Raw genomic sequence first — 20,548 nt, forward strand, 5'->3', positions numbered from 1 at the left:
GATCGCCTCACTACAGAAAAGACGTGGAAACCATAGAAAGAGTGCAGAGGAGATTTACAAGGATGTTCCTTGGATTGGGGAGCTTGCCTTATAAGAATAGTTTGAGTGAACTCTGCTTTTTCTCCTTGGAGCAACAATGGATGAGAGGTGACCTGATAGAGATGTACAAGATGATGAGAGGCATTGATCATGTGGATAGTCAGAGGCTTTTTCCCAGGGCTGAAATGGCATAGTTTTAAGGTGCTTGGAAGTAGATGCAGAGGAAATGTCAGTTTTTTTAAAAAAAATAAACGCAGAGTAGTGAATGCATGGAATGATCTGCCGGCAGCAGTGGTGGAGGTGGATACGATAGGGCCTTTTAAGAGACTCCTGGATGGATACATGGAGCTTAGAAAATTAGAGGACTATGGGTAAGCCTAGGTAGTTCTAAGGTAAGGACATGTTCGGCACAGCTTTGTGGGCCAAAGAGCCTGTATTGTGCTGTAGGTTTTCGAAGTTTCTAAAAATAAATAGGTTCAACATATTCAAAATACTTGAACTATTAAATGTTAGGGAACATAACATTGAGAAAGCATGCAATACTTCAAAAGAATTCAATGATCAACTTATCATGACAATTCTAAAACCATAATTTTATTAATATCATCGTTACACAGCACTGACCAACTCATCCACGCCAACCATGAACTAATCCCATTTGCAGTATATTCTTCCAAACCTTCCACATTGATGTGTACTGCTTCCAACAAACGAGTACATATTTTTAGTAACATCCTATTATAGTCCAAAGAGACATCAGATTGTTGTTTAGATTTTAATCATAAAAAAGACAAGATCCATCTACTTCAGTGGAATCAGGAGGATCTGTATATCTCAAATTAAAATAAGTTTAAAATTTTCAAAATCCACAAATATTGATTGCATTCACCTACTGAAAATAATCTACATCACATTGAAATGCATTATTGAAATTAATAATTGCAACTTAGAATTCAAGCTCAATTATACTCTGCAATTTTGCCTCATTAATGAGTCTAACAGAAATATGCATTGCTAAAATGCAGTTAAGTATTTGGAAGTAAGGACTTAGTTGCATTTCAAACCTAGTCAGACAGTGGGATCAAATCCCACTTGGTGGAGGTGCACCAAATGCTGGTTGGGATAGAGTAGCAAGAGAGAAAAAATTTAGTAATCAGTATAGCCAGTGGCACACAGCAGCGAGAGAAAGGAATATTCAGTTGCATCTGTCTGCTATGGGAGCAGTCGAGCATTGCACCAGAAGTCCCTGCAAAGGACAGAATAGCTGAGAGGATCATAGGGGTCTCCCTACCATCCACTGGGGACATTTAACAGGAGTGCTGCATATGCTGGGCCCTTAGTATTAAGAGTCCCACCCATCCAGCATCCTTTTTGACATTCTGCCATCAGGCAGAAGACTACAGTCTACAAACACAAGAACAGTCAGGATGAGAAACACTTCCTTCCCCCAGGCCATTAGGCTTCTGAACTTCCCACCACATCATATTCTATCACTAGTTAATCTGTTCTGTATCTTACAATATTTAATATTAATGCACTTTAGTTTGTTATTTATGTGTGATTCATCTGTTGATTTAATTCTTACTTTCACAAGTTATTGTATGTTATGTGTTATGAGTACTACTGTGCTTCGCACCCTAGCGCAGAGAAATATCTCATTTCTATACAAGTTATATGGTTAAATACATTATATACATGTATATAGTTAAATAACAATAAACTTGAATTACCCTTTACAAGGCTCAACAGGCAAGGCAGATGAACTTGGGGCAGATAACTCAGTAAGACCATACGGGCAAAACTTAGAAATGCTACTTAGAAACTTATGTGGAGCAGTAATTAACCCCACCACTCCCCTCACCCCTGCCCCAGTAGTCAATGGGATAATAGAAACAATGGAGGAGCAAGTGTGTAGAGAATTTGCTCATAGCTGTAAGAATAATGTGGCTGTATTAGTGGAAGATTTTAATTTTCCCAGTAATGACTGCCCCACCCAGATTGTTAATTTCAGGTGAAATTTATAAAGCAGGTGCAGGACAGTTTTCTGAATCAATATACAAGACAACCCTACATAGGATCATGTAATACTGCAACTCTTCTGGGAAGAAGGTAGGGCAACCAATGAAAGTGGCAACCAGGGAGCACTTTGACTCGCGTGACCATAATTCTGTAAGACAGCGATGGAAAAGGATAGGATAGGTCCACAGGTTAAGGCCTGAAATTGGAGTTGAGCTAATTCTGGAGGAGCTAAGCAGGATCTAGCACACATCAATTATGTGAGCTTATTTGAAGGGAAAGGAACAAATGGCAATTGCAAGACTTCTGAGAGTGTGATAGCAAGAAGCAACATGTTCCTTTTAGGTGAAGGGGGAACCTGGTAAGATTAGGAAATTCTGGCTGATAAGAGATCAGCTCACCCTGAAATGGAGACACCTCTTTCACTCTTATTAAGAAGAGAGAGAACCTCTTATGTTGAATACAATGTGAACGAGTAGTCTTTGGGGTACTGCAAGTCTGAGTCTTTGCTGTTGCTTTGTTGCATGCTTGAGTGCTCAGTGTTGGGTGCTGATGCTTTCTCGGGGGTGGGGAGGGGGATTGTTGCTTTGCTGCTGCTTACGCGTGGGGGGGGAGCTGTGGGGTTCTAACATTTAACTCATTTATTCTTTGGGGGCATTCCTCTGTTTTCATGGGTGGTTGTAAAGATAAAGCATTTCAGGATGTATATTGTATATATTTCTCTGACATTAAATGTACCTTTGAAACCTACTCCCCTTAAACACTGGTATGATTATTGCCTTGTTGATGCAGGTGGGAATTTCCAATTGCAGTAATGAGAGACTGAAGCTGTCCTTGAACAATCCCACCTGGTGGTTGGCACAGGTCTTCAGTGCCCTACCTAATATACTATCAGGGCCCAACACAATGTGCCTTGCACTCCATGTCAGTGAAACCAAGGAATTGTGAACCTCAGGAAGGGGGGGTGGGGGTGAAATGAGGGAACACATACCAGTCCCCTTAGTGGGATCAGCAGTGGAGAGGGTGAGCAGTTTCAAGTCCCTGGGTGTCAACAAATGAGGATCTATCCTGGGCCCAATATAATGATTCAATTACAAAAGGCATGACAGCAGCTCATTAGGAATTTGAGAATTGATATGTCACCAAAGACAATCAATTTTTTTTTAAAAACAGATGGACCATTGAGAGAATTCTCACTGGTTGCATCATTATCTGGTATAGAAAGGCCACTGTACAGGGCTTTTCTAAATGCTTGTTCAGAGCGTTTTCAAATTCTGAGGTGAAAACACCTCTGAAGATCTATCCTGGGCCCAACCAAGACAGCACAACAGTGGTTATATTTTATCAGGAGTTTGAGACTTGACATATCACCAAAGACTAGCAAATTTCTACTCACTTTACACTATGACTGGCTAAGCACAGCTCTAATGTCATATTCAAGTTTGCCAACGACAACACTAGTAGGCCGAATCGAAAGATGGTGATGAATCAGCATATCGAAGGGAGATTAAAAATCTGGTTGAATTGTGCCACAACTACAACCATAATTTGCTTACTCAATGTCAGCAAGAGCAAGGAGCTGATTATGGACTTCAGGAGAAGGAAACCAGAGGTCTATGAGCCAGTCCTTATCAGGGGATCACAGGCAGAGAGGATCAGCAAATTTACGTTCCTCAATGTTATCATTTCAGAGGAACTGTCCTGGGCCCAGCATGTGAGAGCAATTATGTAGATGTGCAGTGGGCAGTATATTGACTGGCTGCTTCCTGCAATGGAAACACCAATACCTTTGAACGGAAAATCCTACAAAAAGTAGTGGATACAGCCCAGTCCCTCACATACAAAGCCCTCCTCACCACTGAGTACATCTATACAAAGCATTATCACAGGAAAGCAGCATCTATCATCCAGGGCACACGCCACCCAGGTCATGCTCTCTTTTCACTGCTGCTATCAGGAAGAAAATACAGTTGGCCCTAGTCATCTGTGAATTCTGCATCTGCAAATTCAACCAACCGCAAATCGCAAAAACCTGGAAGTGCTCTTCCAGCACTTGTTGTTCGAGTATGTACTGACTTTTTTTTTCTTGTCATTATTCCCTAAACAATACAACTATTTTACATAACATTTACATTTTATTTGGTATTATAAGTAATCTAGAGATGATTTAAAGTATACGGGAGGATGTGCGTGGGTTATCATGGATCGGGATCAAACAAAATCAGAAGTTCTCTTACTAAGTCAGTCAGAACAGGTACATCCGGTATTATTTACTGTCTGTTAGTCAAACATTTGTTTTAGTATATAGTATATATTTTACCTTTCTATGCATATGAAACACTTAAGAACGTATGCTTCAGCGCCGGGCTCAGGAGTTCGATCTAGTGACAGATCGCTATGGAGTGCACTCTCCACTGTGCCGAGTTGATGTGGAGGATCAAAACCCCAAAACCCAATAATTAAACCGCTGCATACACAAAATGCTGGTGGAACACGGTAGACCAGGCAGCATCTATAAGGAGAGGCACTGTCGACATTTCGGGCCAAGACCCTTCATCGTTGCTTAGTAATAATTGCAGCTTTCATCAGGGTAGAGCCTTTCTCACTTCATCCTTTAAAATTGTTAGGATCGTTGACCGACGTAGCCTAACACTTTTCCAATGACTGATGGCATTTCACCTCTTTCCGATTGCTTTATTATTTCCACTTTATTTTTAATCGTTATCGTGATTATTTTCTTGAACCGAAATACTGCAGATTCAGATCTCTGCCGCTGGGTCCTAATGTCCACCACACTGAAACAGGTTAAATAAGGTCTGGGGTTCTAAGATCCACTGCATTGACACAGGTTGAATAAGGGATTTGAGCATCCGCAAATTTTGGTATCCACGAGGGGTCCCGAAACCAATCCCTCGCGGATAAGGAGGGCCGACTGTACAGAAACCTCAAGACTCACAACACCAAGTTCAGGAACAGTCATTATCCCACAACCATCAGGCTCTTGAATAAAGGGGATAAATTTACGTTTCCTATCATTGAAATGTTCTCAACCCATGAACTCACTTTCAAGGACTCCATTTCTTTTTGTACTTGCAATTTGTCTTCTGTGCACTGGTTGACTGCTAAGTTACGGATTTATTAAATATATGCCTGCAAGTAAATCAATTTCAGCCGTATATAGTGACATACATGTACTTGGATAATAAATTACATTTGGACAAAATGTGATGCCTCAAAAAAACAGGGTGGGGGGGCAACCATCATTAAGGAACCCCATCCCCAAGACATGACCTCTTCTCATTGCTAACATCATGGACTCAGCACAAGAACCTTAAACACTTGTCTCAGGAATAGCTTCTTCCCCTCTGCCAGATTCCTGAAAGGACAATGAATCCATGCAGACTACCTCACTATTTTTGGGGCTCTTTTTGAACTATTTATTTTATACATACGCATTTTTATTTATATATTTGTTACATGTATATACACATACATACACACATTTATTGTAATTTAATTTGTTTTTATGTATTGCATTGTTCTACCAAAAACAAATTTCATGACCTACGCCAGTGATATAAAACCTGATTCTGAGTAAGGGTCGGCAACCCGCGGCTCCGGAGCCGCACGCAGCTCTTTGATCTCTGTGCTGTGGCTCCCCATAGTTTGTTAGTTTTTGAAATGTAATTCGAAATTCGATTGTACAAGATTATGGTGATCTTGTACAATCTAAAAACGTTGTGGAGACTCCATTTCCTGGCACATCCGAACCGGCTCACAATTAGCCACCGTTCCGGCTAAGGGAGATAGCCTACAGGGGTTTGTGAGTACGTGTCTTTTGGAGCATCCGCACCCACGGGGACGGGTTGAGGGAGGCTTTAAATCAAGGCTGTTTAGTTCGAATAAAGTTACCTTTGACTGCAGTGTCTTTATTTTAGCGCTGCGTGTAGCACTACACCGATACGTGTTTTTTATCGCTATTAATATATATCACCACTGCCAATGCCTGACATCCGCCAGTGCGCGCTTTCTTTTAATTCTTCGATCCAAGGTAGGCTACCTATGGAGTAACCTTCAACCCAACGTCTTTTTTTCGGAGTTCAAAATGTTTTTGTTGCATGCAGAAATGTAATTTCGTTTTCTCTGCAGGAGTTCATCAATTTCATAAATGCAACACATTATAGTTTGTTTATACATAGCATAAAGGCAAAAAAAAACATTGTATGCAGTGTTATTTCATTTTAAATGTCAAACGGGTTTTGTGGCTCCCAGTGTTTTCTTTTCTGTGGGAAATGGGTCCATATTGGCTCTTTCAGTGGTAAATGTTGCCGACCCCTGCTCTAGTCAAAAAGGGAGCTCATGTTGGTTTAGGTCAGGGACAAGTGAATCCCTTAATGACTATAAAGATTAACAATACATGCAAGAGGGGAATCAGGAAGGCAGAGAGTTTTTGAGAAGGAACTGACAGGTAAGTTCAAGGAAAATTCCTAGAAGTACTATAGCTACATTAAGAGTAAAGAGTGGCTAGGGAGAGAGTAGTTCCCTTTAGACATCAGCAAGGCCACCTAGCCCTTGAGCCAGAGGAGATGGGTGGGATTTTTAAACAAATATTTCTCCTGTGTTTACTCTGGGGAAAAAAAAGTTACTCAAGATAAAAGTAAAGATGCTTCGGAGGACATCCATATTACTAGGGAGGAGATATTTGCAGCTTTACAGCACATTAAGGTAGATAAATCCCCAGGGAATAACCGAGTATATCCTCAAATACTATTTACTTCATTGTTAGCTACTGGTGAAGTTTCTGAAGACTGGAAAGTGGCTAATGTCATTTAAGGATAGCAAGATGTCGGATTCACAGGCCAGTCAGCTTGACATCAGTACTGGGGAATGTACTGACAGGAATTCTGAAGGACATTCCAACAGCGATTGAATAGACAGTCTGATCAAGAGTCAGTTTAGCTTTGTGCATGCAAAGTCATGCTTGACAATATTTTATGAGGCCTTTGAAGAGGTAACTAAGAGAATAGACGATGTTAGGGCAGTGGATGTGCTCTATTGGATTTTAGCAGGACCTTTGACAAGTTCCTGCATGGGAGGCTGGATTGGAAGGTTAGATCCTTTGGAATCCAGCAAGAGCTACTTCGGTGGATTCAAAATTAGCTCAGAGGTAGGAAGCAAAGGGTGGCAGTTGAGGACAGTTTCTAGGAATGGGGTCCAGTAATTACTGATGTGCTTCAAGGGTCAATGAAGGAACCATTTTATTTTTTTTTATATAAATGATTGGGATGTGAATACACAAGGCTTGATCAGTACATTTGTGTTATTGATTGAATGTTATTGATAGTGAAGCTCAGATTACAGGAGAATCTTGATCAGTTAGAAAAATGGGCCAACAAGTAGTAAATAGGTTTCAATAGAAATTAAGAGTGAGGTGATACATTTTGGAAAGACAGCACAAGGCATAATGTGAATGTAGGTCACTAGGGATCATAATAGAAAAGAGAACTGGTAGCATAAATGCATAGTTATTAAAAGCGGCATCACACGTAGAAAGGGCTGTGAAGATGTTTTGAACACACAATGGCCTTTTGTCAGGATAATGAGCTTAGGAGATGGAACATGCTGCAGCTGGTTATGTTGTTAGTAAGGCTGAACTTGTACTATGTACATTTTTGGTCATCCTGTTATTGGAAAAACACTGTCAAGTTGGAAAGACTGCAGAAAAGATTTATGAGAACCTCGCCAGGACTAGAGGGCCCAAGTAACAGTGAGTTGGCTAGGCTAGATCTTTATTACTTGCAACATAGGAAACTCAGGGGCAACCTTACAGAAGTGTTGAAAATTATGAAAGGCATTGATGAGGAGGTTGGTAACCATCTTTTCCCTGGGGTAGGGAGTCCAAAAATAGGAGGCATGGATTTAAGATGAGGGGAAATATTTAAAAGGGAAAACTTCATCCACACAGATGGTGGTGAGTATATGGGATCAACTACCAGAGTAAGTGGTTGAGACATGAACAATGGGATTATTTAGCAAGCACTTGAATAGGCATGTGAAGGAACAGAGCTTAGGATATGGGCCAAACACAGGAAACTGCAACTAACAGGGCAGACAGCATGTTCAACATGGACTGATTGGGCCAAAAGGCCTGTATCCTATTGCCACGTGGCCATAATTCTTAATAGGTCTCATTCCCCTTCAGATACTCTGGGCAATAGTACTGACTAGACGAGGGGTCAGCAACCTTTACCACTGAAAGAGCCACTTGGACCCGTTTCCCACAGAAAAGAAAACACTGGGAGCCGCAAAACCTGTTTGACGTTTAAAATGAAATAACACTGCATACAACGTTTTGTTTTGCCTTTATGCTATGTATAAACAAACTATAATGTGTTGCATTTATGAAATTGATGAACTCCTGCAGAGAAAACGAAATTACATTTCTGCATGCAACAAAAACATTTTGAACTCCGAAAAAAAGACGTTGGGTTGAAGGTTACTTTTAAGTAAAATACTCAACGTCAATTTGAGTCCTTCTTGTATTTATGAAAAACGCCAAACTTAAATTTGCCGCCAGCAGCAAACCAAAAATAACGTCAGCCAGCTGTCAACCTGAAAAATAAAAGGACTGTTTCACTGAACAATGAAAACATATGAATATACGTAAAATAATAGGCAATTAAAATATTTATCATACTTGTTCAGGTTGACTCACACCTGACAATGCAGTCGTATTCAGTAGGGATGGATCGATGCTTAGGGGAGTGACCGGGAAGGATAATGTGTTTTTTTCCTCTCTGAACTCACAGAAGCGTTTCCCAAACGATGTTTGCATTGAGATGATTGCAGAATGTAAATACTCCGAATTTATCATGTCGTGACCTTGTTTGAACTCTCTCAAATTGGGGAAGTGAGACAATGTGCCTTTCTGTAAATCTCTGGCAAGCAACGTCAACTTGCGCTCGAATGCCAAAACATCCTCCAACATGTGCAGGGCTGTACGTCCTTACCCCGTTGAAGAGCTGTGTTCAGCGTGTTCAGGTGCGCTGTCATGTCTACCATGAAGTGTAGCTTTTCCAGCCACTCTGGCTGTTCCAGCTCAGGAAAGTTGAGCCCTTTGCTGCCCAGGAAAGTTTTCACTTCTTCCAGACACGCGACAAAGCGTTTCAGCACCTCCCCTCTGGACAGCCAGCGATAAAAACACGTTGTAGCGGTGTGCTACACGCAGTCAGTAAACTGCAGTCAAAGATAGCTTTATTCGAACTAAACAGCCTTGCTTTTAAGCCTCCCTCAACCCGCCCCCCATGGGCGCGGATGCTGCAAAAGACACGTACTCACAAACCCCCGTAGGCTATCTCCCTTAGCCTGAACGCTGGCTAATTGTGAGCCGGTTCGGATGTGTCAGGAAATGGGTCGCCACAACGTCTTATTTAGATTGTACAAGATCACCATAATCTTCAAATTTAGATTTACATTTCAAAAACTAACAAACTAACATAAAATACATTTTAATTAAATACTGACCATGTAGCGGTGTGCTACACGCAGCGCTAAAATTACGACACGGAGTCGGTAACTGCAGTCGAAGGAAAAAACTTTATTCGAAATCTTCAGCCTCACTTTTAAGCCTCCCTCAACCTGCCCCCCCATGGCGCAGAGGCTCCAAAGCTCTGTGCTCGCAAACCCCCGTAGGCTATCTAATTGTGAGTTGGTTCGGATGTGCCAGGAAAAGGGTCGCCACAACCAATTATTTCCCAAAGCAACAGGGAGCCGCAGCACAGACGTAAAAGAGCCACATGTGGCTCCGGAGCCGCGGGTTGCCGACCCCCGGACTAGACAATAGGAAAAGCCGTTTATAAATACTGTGGTAGCAAGAAACAATCTGAGGCTAGGTATTCTGCAATGCATGTTTATCTTAATGCAATCTCACAAATTACAAAGTTTTAATGATACAGACCAGATTAATTAACTATTTTAAACAAAGGCCAATCAGCACTTAGTTTTCTTTCTCTACTAACGTTTTCACTTCATATTTTTATCTCCAATGTTTTACTTTCAAAAACCAGGAACTAATGTCCTTAACACTGGCATGACCCATCTGCAATTTTTTTCATGTGTTGATTCACATTTCTTCAAAGTAAATTATCAAAGTACATACATGTCATCAGTTACAACCCTGAAATTTGCATTCTTGTAGACATACCCAATAAATCCAAGGAACGTAACCAAATCATGAAAGACCGCACCAAACAGGATGGACAAACAACCAATGCACAAAAGACAAAATGTGCAAACACAAAACAAATAAAGTGATAAACATCAAAAACATGAGATGAAGAGTCCTTGAAAGCGAGCCCAGAGGTTGTGCAAACATTTCAATGACAGGGCAAGTGAAGTTATCTCTTCTGGTGGTGAGTCCTGAGGCACCTGTACTTCCTTCCTAATGGCAGCAGTGAGAACAGAGCATGGGCTGGGTGGTGGAAGGGTCCTTGATGATTTCCTGCATTAGTACTCTAGGTAGATGTGCTCAGTGATGGGGAGGTCTTTACCTGTGATGGATTGACCCATAACCACTTTTTTGTAGGTTTTTACATTCAAGGAATTGGTGCTTCCATACCAGGCTGTGATGCAACCAATGTATTCTCAATCACACTCTAATAGAAGTTTGTCAAGGTTTTAGATGTCTTGTCAAATCTTCACAAACTTCTAACTGCTGTGCTTTCTTCATAATTGCAATTATGTGCTAGGCCCAGGACTGATCCTTGAATATTATCATGTGAAGGAATTTTAAGTTGTGATCCTCTCTGCATCTGATTCCCCCAATGAGGACTGGCTCATGGACCTCAGGTTTCCTCGTCAATAATCAGCTCCCTGGTCTTGTTGAGAGTGAGAGCTTGTGTTGCATAGCACCAGTCAGCCAGATTTTCAATCTGCCTCCTGTATGCTGATTTGTCACCCCTAATTCATCAATAGTGGTTTCATCAGCAAGCTGAAATATGGCATTGGAGCTCTACTTAGCTTCACAGCCGTAAGTATGACGCAAGTAGAGCAGAAGACTAAGCACATAGCTTTGTGGTGCACCTCTGTTGATGGAGATTGTAGAATTGCTGCTAATCTAAACTGTCTGCAAGTGAGGGAATCAAGAAACCAATCGCACAAGGTACTAAGGCCAAGACATTGGAGCTTATTGCAAGTCTGAAGGAATAATATTGAATGTTGAGCTGCAGATAGTAAAGAACATCCTGATTTATGCACCTTTGCTGTCCAATGTTCCAGGTTGAATGAAGAGCCAATGAGATGGGATCTCCTGTGGACCTGTTGTTCTATTAGGCAAATTGGAGCAGATTCTCAGGCAGAAGTTGATGTTTCATTGCCAACCTCTCAAAGTACTTCACAGTGGATGTAAGTGTTACTGGAGGCTAGCCAGAGGCAGGTTAGCGCATTCTTTTTAGGCAGTGGTATCATTAATGCCTGCTTGAAGAAGGTGGGCTCCTCAAACTCACAAAGTGAGAGGTTAGTCATCAGTGAACACTCCAGCCAATTCATCAGCACTGATTTTAGTACTCGGCCAGGTACCCCATCTGTGTCAGTGCTTTCAGAGGGTTCACCCTCCTGAGGATGCTCTTAAGTCAGCCTCAGAGACTGAAATCATAGGGTCATCAGGGGCTGGAGTTCATGAAACTTCCTCCATGTTTTGATGGTCAAAGCAAGCACGGAAAGTATTAATGTAATCTGGAAGTGAAGCCTTCTTGTCACCCATGTCACTTGGTTTCAGTTTGTAAGAGGAAATAGCCACAGCAGTCAAACAATCTTCATTAATTCAAGTTTAGTCTGGAATTGCCATTTCACCCATACGATGGCTTTCTGGAGATCATATCCGAATGTCTTGTATCTTACTTGGTGACCAGACCTGTATGCCATTGATCTGTCCCTTAGCAGACTGCAGATCTCATAGTTCATCCAGAGCTTCTAGTTGGGGAAGACTGAATGATTTTGCCTCTTCAATTATAGGCTGCAGTAGTGTTAAACAAACTGAATAACAATTCCGTCAATTTTCCCCAGCTTATTTGATGCTCTACCAATCAGAGATGGAATTACAGGTGACAGAAGCAAAGTAGATTAGCATATTTCAAAACAGGACAGAGGTGTACATACAACACACACAAAATGCTGGTGGAACACAGCAGAGGTATACACAAATGGAAGGGTTGAGAGTAAATAATCTGGGGTAAATGGTCATGGTGTTTGAAGGAGTTGGCAACAGTCGAGCATCTACATTTATTGCCAGAAATGAAACACAACAAATACATGGTTGGAAGCAGTTAACCTGCAAAAAGTAATGGATACAGCCCAGTCAATCACGTGTAAAGCGCCCCCCCTCCAAACCACCGAGGACATTTACATGAAACGTTGTTGCAGGAAAGCAGCATCCATCATCAAGGACTACTACCATCCAGAACATGCTCTCTCCTTGCTACTGCCATCATGAAGATACAAGAGCCCTAGGACTCGCACTTCCTCGTTCAGGAACAGTTACTACCACTGAACCAGCAGGCATTTGAACCAAAGGGGATAACTTCACCTGCCTCATCAATGAAATGTTCCCACAACCGATAGACTTAATTAAGGGCTGGTGGCGACCCACTTCCTAGCGCACTCAAACCGGCTCACAAATAGCCAGCGTGCAGGCACAAAGGCCAGGTCCGCAACAAAGGGAAAAGAGCCTGCAGGGGTTTGTGAGTACGTATCCTTTGGAGCATCCGCGCCCAGGGAGGGCGGGATGAGGGAGGCTTTAAAGCAAGGCTGTGAAGTTCGAATAAAATCATCTTTAATTGCAGTTTACCGACTCCATGTTCGCTTCTTCCGGAGTATTAAAGAAACGCTGACTGTTGTCGCTCAACGTAATTCTGAGATTCGCTGGATATCTTAAAGCTTGTTTAAGTCCAATCAAATGAACCTCCGCCATCACCGGTTTAAAAGCAATTCTCGCCCTCATTACCTCGAATGAATAGTCCTCCACAATACGAAACTTGTTGTTTTTGTGAGAAATCATACCTTTCTGACGAGCTAATCGAATTAAAAGCTCTTTCTCCCGAGGATAATGGAGACGGACAATCACAGCTCATGGCTTGTCTTTCGCAGCCGAAAATCTCGAAACTCTGTGGGCACGATCAATAGTAGGTTTAACCCGCAAAGCGTCCTTGCCAAAAATTTCCCACAATAAATTAGAGAAATATTCAGTTAAGTCACCAGACTCGAGATTTTCGGGAAATCCAATAATACGCAAATTCTGTCTGCGAGACCGGTTTTCAAGATCGGTGATTTTAAACTTATACTGCTCCACTATTTTAGCGGTCAATCGTACCTTCTCCTCCAAAGTTTCGATTGTACGTATTTTTTCACAAATTATCTTGTCAAGAGCCGCAAACTTTTCTTCATGACGTTCAATAACTGCTGCCTGCGATTGAAGCTTGATATCAAATGATTTAACGACTTCTTCAAGCTCCGATATTTTCGCAGTAAGTTTGTTTTCCCGACTTGCAAGTTTAGTATCCAGAAGATTGGAGATTGCATCGAGAGTTATAGGGTCTTTAGACGATTTCTTAGATACAGACATTTTAAGTTTGAAAAAATTAAATCCAGTGTTATTTTTAAAAAGAAAAATAAATCATAAATATCAACCCATATGATTAAGTACGAAAAGATTTGATTAAAGGGTGATTATAGCTTAAAAAATGAAGAGCGCCTAAAAGGCAGATGTCTACGTCGCCATCTTGAAACTCCACCCCCAGACTCCATGTTATTTTAGCGCTGCGTGTAGCACACCGCTACAGGCTCAACATCTCATATTCTCAGTAATTATTGCCTATTTATTATGATTTCTATATTTTGCATTTGCAATTTGTTGTCTTCTGCACTCTGGTTGAATGCCTTAGTTGGGCAGTCTTTCATTGATTCTGTTTATAGTTATTAATCTATAGATTTGAGTATGTCCACAAGAAAATTCAACAGGATTATATATGGTGATATGTACTTTGATAATATTTACTTTAAACTTTCGAGCTCAGAGCAAACAACATAGTTGTGGAAGGATCAGAAAAGGCTAGAATTTTCAAAAACAGGACTTGCTTAAGCAGAAGTCATCATGAGGCAGCATGCACAGAAATAATGGGTGAACATTAGACCAAAAGACAAAGGAGCAGAATTAGGCCACTCGGCCTATCGAGTCTACTCTGCCATTTCACATTGGCTGATTTATTATCCCTCTCCATGCCAATGATGCCCTTACTAATCAAGAACCTATTAAACTCCGTTAAAAATACCCTACAACTTCACCTTCACACCCAGCTATGGCAAAGAATTCAAGATTCACTAACTACCCTCTGGATAAAGAAATTCTTCATCTCTAAAGGGACATCCCTCTACTGAAGCTGTGCCCTCTGGTCCTAGACTCCCCAACTATTTGAACATCCTCTCCAAATGCACTCTATCTAGGCCTTTCATTAGTCGATAGGTTTCAATAAGATCCCCATTCCCCCTTCAATCATCTAAACTCCAGCAAATACAGGCCCAGAACCATCAAACACTCACTATCCATTTCATTTCCTGAATATTTCTTGTGAACCTCCTCTGGGCTTCCTCCTAATGCCAGCACATGCTTTTTAGATAAAGTGTCCAAAACTCTCAATACACCAAATGTGGTCTGACCAACGCCTTATAAAGCTTCATTACATCCTTGCTTTTATTGTTCCATCCTCTCAAAATGAATGCTAACATTGCATTTGCCTTCCTTACCATCTACTCAAACTGCAAGTTAACCATTAGGAAATGCTGCAAGAGAACTCCCAAGTCCCTTGGCATCTCTGACTTTTGAATTTTCACTCCATTTAGAAAACAGTCCACTCTTGCATTCTTTCTACTAAAGTGCATGACCATACACTTCCTGACAATATTCCATCTGCCACTTCTTTGCCCATTCTCCTAATCTGTTTAAGTTCTTCTGCAAGACTCTCCACTTCCTCTTCACTACCTGCCCCCCAACCTATCTTTGTATTATCTGCAAACTTGGCAATCAATTCAATCACCAAAATCATTGACATATAACTTAAGTATTCCCAAAAGAGACCCCTCTGCAATACTGCCAGCCACCGGCAGCCAACCAGAAAAGGCCCCTTTATTCCCACTCTTTGCCTCCTGCTAGTCAGCCAATCTTCTACCCAGGCAAGTATCTTTCTTATTATACCATGGGTTTTTAATCTTATTTTGCACCATCTGCAGCACATTGTCAAAGGTCATCAGAAAATCTAAGCAAAACAACACCCACAAACTGTCTATCCTACCTGCTATTTATTTCCTTAAAGAATTCCAACATAGATGTCAAGTAAAATTTCCCCTAAACGAAACCATGCTGACTTTGGCCTATTTCAGTTCATCCACTATTTCTTTGTTCCCCATTACCTTTGGTTTTTAAAAGCTTCCCAATCCCCTTACTTCTCACTTTTTTGCTATATGTCCTCTTTTCCTTTTATGCTGTCTGACTTCCCTTGTCAGCTATGGCTACATCACCCTCCCTTTGGAATACCACTATTTCTTTGGGATCATCTATCCTGCACCTTGCGAATTGCTCTCAGAAACTCCAGCTATTGCTGTTCTACCATCATCCCTGCTAGTGCTCCCTTCCAATCAACTTTGCCCAGCTCCTCTCTCATCCCTCTTATTCCCTTTATACCACTGTAATACTGATATGTCTGACTTTAGCTTGTCCTCTCAAACTGCACGGTGAACTCCATCATATTATGATCATGGCGTCCTAAGGGTCTCTTTAAGCTCCCAAATCAAATCATTGCACAATACCCAATCCAGAACTGCCTTTTCCCCAAGTGGGCTCAACCACAAGTTGCCCAAAAATGTCATCTTATAGGCATTCCATAAATTCCCTCTATTAGGGCACAGCACCAACCTGACTTCCCCAATCTACTTGAATATTAAAATCCATCACGACCATCATAACGTTGTCCTTTTTACATGTTTCGCCATCTCCCATTGTAATCTGTAGCCTGTTTCTGGGCTACTGTTCGGAGGCCCGTATATAACTCCCATCAGGGTCTTTTTACACTTGCAGTTCCTATACTCTACCCATAGAATTCTACATCCACTGATCCTGTTATCTTTCTAAGCATTTGATTTCTTTTTTTTAAAAAAAAAACAACGGAGCCACCACATCCCGTTTCCCTATTTACCACCCCTTTCGATACACAATGCAAGGTTTCCCAAAGACCCCCCTTATATAACCATCAGTAGCCATTTGCTTGCCACATTGAAAATGTTGTCTGGAATTACAAATGTGGGTGAAAGGTGCAAAATTATATGGCAAAAGTGAAAAATAAGACATTATAGCCTGCTTTGCTCAACACTGAATGATAGTAAATAAATTGAATATACAAAGGCTGAGTATGTGAAATTCTGCATCCAGATCATGGCCAAAAGAACAATTTAATGGTTGAGTGGAGTCCACAGTAAGTAGCCTCATTGGGGAAATTAGGTCTACTTTACTCTCCTGCAACCAAAGTGTACGACCTTCCCACCCATCATTCTGCTCCTTCCGAAACTCACTGACAGCAGACATATCACAAGCAGGGCAGTAGTACAAACATGAAATAACTACCACCACCTTCATTGTTGAGCAGCCTCACCACTTGATTAACAAAGCAAAAACTTTGCCGCATGTGCTGAGGCAGTCAAGATGGAAATAGCTTCATGAAGTATTTAGTACTGATAAGAATACATATCAATGTAACATTAATTTTACAATCAACTGCATATATAATTGCGGTCTGCCCAGCCAGACATTAGCTGAAAAAGAATGGTCAAATATGCCAAATGATTGATAAGACGACAAGATGGCTCTCATTCATATGGTACAAGACCTTCAAGATATTTAATAACCAGTTTGATAGTGGAGATAAAATGGGTAATATGGAAAAGCTTGCAATGGTTTAAGGAGCTTCCTTGAAGGATGACAGCAGATTTAAAGGAGGAGTGCACATTATGTTTCAACAAAGGAATATTAGCAATGCCAGTTAGCATGGGGGCTAGGAAGTTAAATCATGTGATCAAGGGAGCAGTTGGAAGGTTTCATTGAGCTCAGCTGGAATGAGGAAGAGATCTGAAAAAGATTGCGTGACATCGAAAAACAGGTTATAAAATGAAATGAACTTAATTTAAAAATTAAAATAGCTTCCATTATTTGAAACCTTTGACATAATTGACATTTTGATCTCATACCAAGGAACAGGTTATTTTCTGTTACCATGCAACAGAAATTTACAATCAAAAACAAAATCTTCAAATACCAATCTGGCAGCATTAAACATAATAGAACAGATTAATCCAATAAAACAAACACATGGGTCTGGTTCCACTAGTGTTGTTTTAAGTTTTATTAAAGACTACATATTGAGAGTCTGCACCATTAATGACCTGCATAATCTTATTCAATCCCCTAAACAAGTTGATCAGCTCAAGTTGTGGCAAAAAAAACACAAAGCACAGATTCAGGAAATCTGAAAAAGAAAATGTTTGGAAGCTGTCACCACTTGCCATGTTTAGTAGCTTCTGTGATAAGAAAGTTAACAATGCAGGTCAAAGATCCTTGATCAAACATGAGAAAGTTTACTTTACTTCTGAAAAAAGGTCTAGGACCTGAAATAGAACCATAGAACATTAAAGCACAGGCCTTTTGGCCCTTCTTGGCTGTGCCAAACCAATTTTTCTGCCGAAACACTTCCTCTCACCCAGCCCCACTAACTGCACTCAGCCCATAACCCTTCATTCCTTTCTTGTCCATATACCCACCCAATTTTACTTTAAATGACAAAATCCAATCTGCCTCTATCACTTCTACTGGAAGCTCGTTCCACACAGCTACCACTCTGAGTAAAGTAGTTCCCCTTCGTGTTACCCCTAAACTTTTGCCCCTTAACTCTCAACTCATGTCCTCCTGTTTGAAACTCCCCTACTCTCAATGGAAAAAGCCTATCCACATCAACTCAATCTATCTCCCTCATAATTTTAAATGCCTCTATTGTTTCTCCCCAACTTTCTATGCTCCAAAGAATAAAGACCTAATTTGTTCAACCTTTCTCTGTAACTTAGGTGCTGAAACTCAGGTAACATTCTAGTAAATCGTCTCTTCAATGTTCCCTTTAAACTTTTCCCCCTTCACCCCCATATCCTCTGGTTTTTCTCTCCCCTAGCCTCAGTGGAGAGAGCCTGCTCGCATTTACTCTATCTATACACATCATAATTTTATATACCTCTATCAAATCTCCCCTCGTTCTTCTACACTCCAGGGAATAAAGTCCTAACCTATTCAGCCTTTCTCTGTAGCTCAGTTTCTCAAGTCCTGGCAACATTCTTGTAAACCTCCTCTGCACTCTTTCAACCTTAATAGCCTTCCTGTAATATGGTGACCAAAACTGCACACAATGCTCCAAATTCAGCCTCACCAATGCCTTAAACAACCTCACCATAACATTCCAATTCTTATACTCAATACTATGACTAAAGGCCAATGTACCAAAAGCTCTCTTTACGACCCTATCTACCTGTGACATCACTTTTAAGGAACTTTGTATATGTATTCCCAGATACACTTCCAACAATTTCTGCTTGACATTGCGGCATCTGCATTTATTTTATTTTCAATTACCCGACTCTGGACATTGCCCAGTTTATTCCTCTCTATAGATGCTGCCAGACCTGCTGAGTTCCTACACCACTTTTGTGTTTGTTGCAACTGCAGAATCTCAAGTTTAATTCATTTATCCCTTTCTGACATCCTTCTCAATTACAGACTTGGACATCCCAAATTCCTCAATTCCCTTCTGCATTTTTGACACATCAAACAAAACCATACAATCCAACAGAGGGGAAAACAAATCATAAACACAAGAGATTCTGCAGATGCTGGAAGAACTCAGCAAGTCAGGCACCATCAATAGAGGGGAACAAATAGTCGACGATTCAGACTGAGACCCTTCGTCAGGGCTGGAAAGGAAGAGAGGCCGGCTCTCCATCACTTTAATTAAACTCTCAGGGCACTGGAGCAGATTGCCTCATTTTCACCATGGACGTCCAGTCCCTGGGGAATGGAAGTATATATATTGGTCAGTCATAGTGAAAATAAGACCATTCAATTCAGGGAAATGAACATTACTGAAGAGCATCCACTCCTCTTCGCCAGTCTTGATGAAGGTCTCACTCAAGAACGTCAAGATTATTCCCTATCGACAGATGCTGCCTGACCTGCTAAATTCCTATGTGTATTGCTGGGAGGGAAATAGGTTAGCCAGGGAAGAACTGTATTCCTTATGATACTTAACACTGGCCAGCATTTTCCCCAACTATACATTTCACACAAGAGTATTCAAATCTTCTTACTATTCAGAGGAAGGTTTAAAAGGAGATAAAAGGTACACATAAAGCATGTAACATATCTTAGCAGCAGCTCCATTTACTGAAAAGAGTGTTCTAAAAGAAGTGAATAAACTTCAGAAGCCAAAGTTATATTTCACCTTACCATGATTGAAAATTTTGGATATCTTACTACACTTATATTAATTACTTTCTTTCTTCATCATCTCGTTGCACCCCCCCCCCCCCAAGCACCCCCGACAAGTTGGAACCCACCCCATTTTCTCCATCCGGCCGCTACACAAAACACGGGAGACCACGCCAGCAGCAGCAACAGAAACAGCCGACCATGCCTCCTCAGCCCAGCTGCAATGCGCCCAAATGCAGGGCGGGGGATGGAAGGGAAGAAGCCAAAAGGTCTCGGCCTTGCTTTCCCAAGCGCCGAGGCTGTTAGTGCGGCCTCGAGGGGGGAGAAGAAGAACGCAGAGCCCCGGCCTGGTCGCCAATAAATCCACCACTCACTTTTTTGGAATCTTCTCCTTCTTGATCCGGCTCCTCTTTTTGCGCGCTTGGAGAGCCAGAACTGAGAAAACAAAAAAAAAAGGTGGCGTTAGGGAAAATTAAGGAGGTCTATGTCAAGGGCGACGCCAGGCACTGGTGCAAGGGGAAAAACCGCTCACCTTTTCGGGAGCTCATGTTGAGCCCGCTCCTCACAGGCTTGCCGCAGCACGCAGGCGCAAACGGACAACTTTTGCTGATGTCCACTAATAGCACACACCACGCGTCTACCGCCAGCTGACGGCCGGCAGAGCCGCTCTGCGCAGGCGCAGGGCCGTCGCTTTTAGCCCCGCCCTGACCTCCTGCTTACAGGGGCGGGTGCCATGCTTTTTTACCTCCAGCACTACGCAGGCGCACAATCACAACCGCGCTCGCAGATCCCACCCCCTTTGAGGGCCTCCCACCGCCAGGGGACGCCCAAACTGGAAAGGGTGCCTTTATGACGTAATCTGCATTGATGACATGTGTTTTTTGAAAACTATACTGTTGGGGGTTGGGGGTGGGGGGGAAGCGATGGCTT

The 20,548-nt window shown here is 41.6% G+C and overlaps 1 protein-coding gene across 1 annotated transcript in view; it reads right to left on the reverse strand.

Annotated features, from left to right (window-relative positions):
- The window catches only part of LOC132381128 (SRSF protein kinase 1-like), a 68,695-nt gene extending 48,424 nt beyond the window's left edge, over positions 1–20,271 (reverse strand). Inside the window, exons 1-2 of the mRNA XM_059950384.1 lie at positions 20,151–20,271; positions 19,993–20,053 (exon numbers count right to left, since the gene is read on the reverse strand). Coding sequence (XP_059806367.1) covers positions 19,993–20,053; positions 20,151–20,166 — 77 coding nt within the window. The 5' untranslated portion in view covers positions 20,167–20,271. The remainder of the gene's footprint in view (positions 1–19,992; positions 20,054–20,150) is intronic.
- Between the last annotated feature and the right edge of the window lie 277 nt (positions 20,272–20,548).

This window comes from Hypanus sabinus, chromosome 25 (genome assembly GCF_030144855.1).
Source record: "Hypanus sabinus isolate sHypSab1 chromosome 25, sHypSab1.hap1, whole genome shotgun sequence".
Classification (NCBI taxonomy): Eukaryota; Metazoa; Chordata; class Chondrichthyes; order Myliobatiformes; family Dasyatidae; genus Hypanus; species Hypanus sabinus.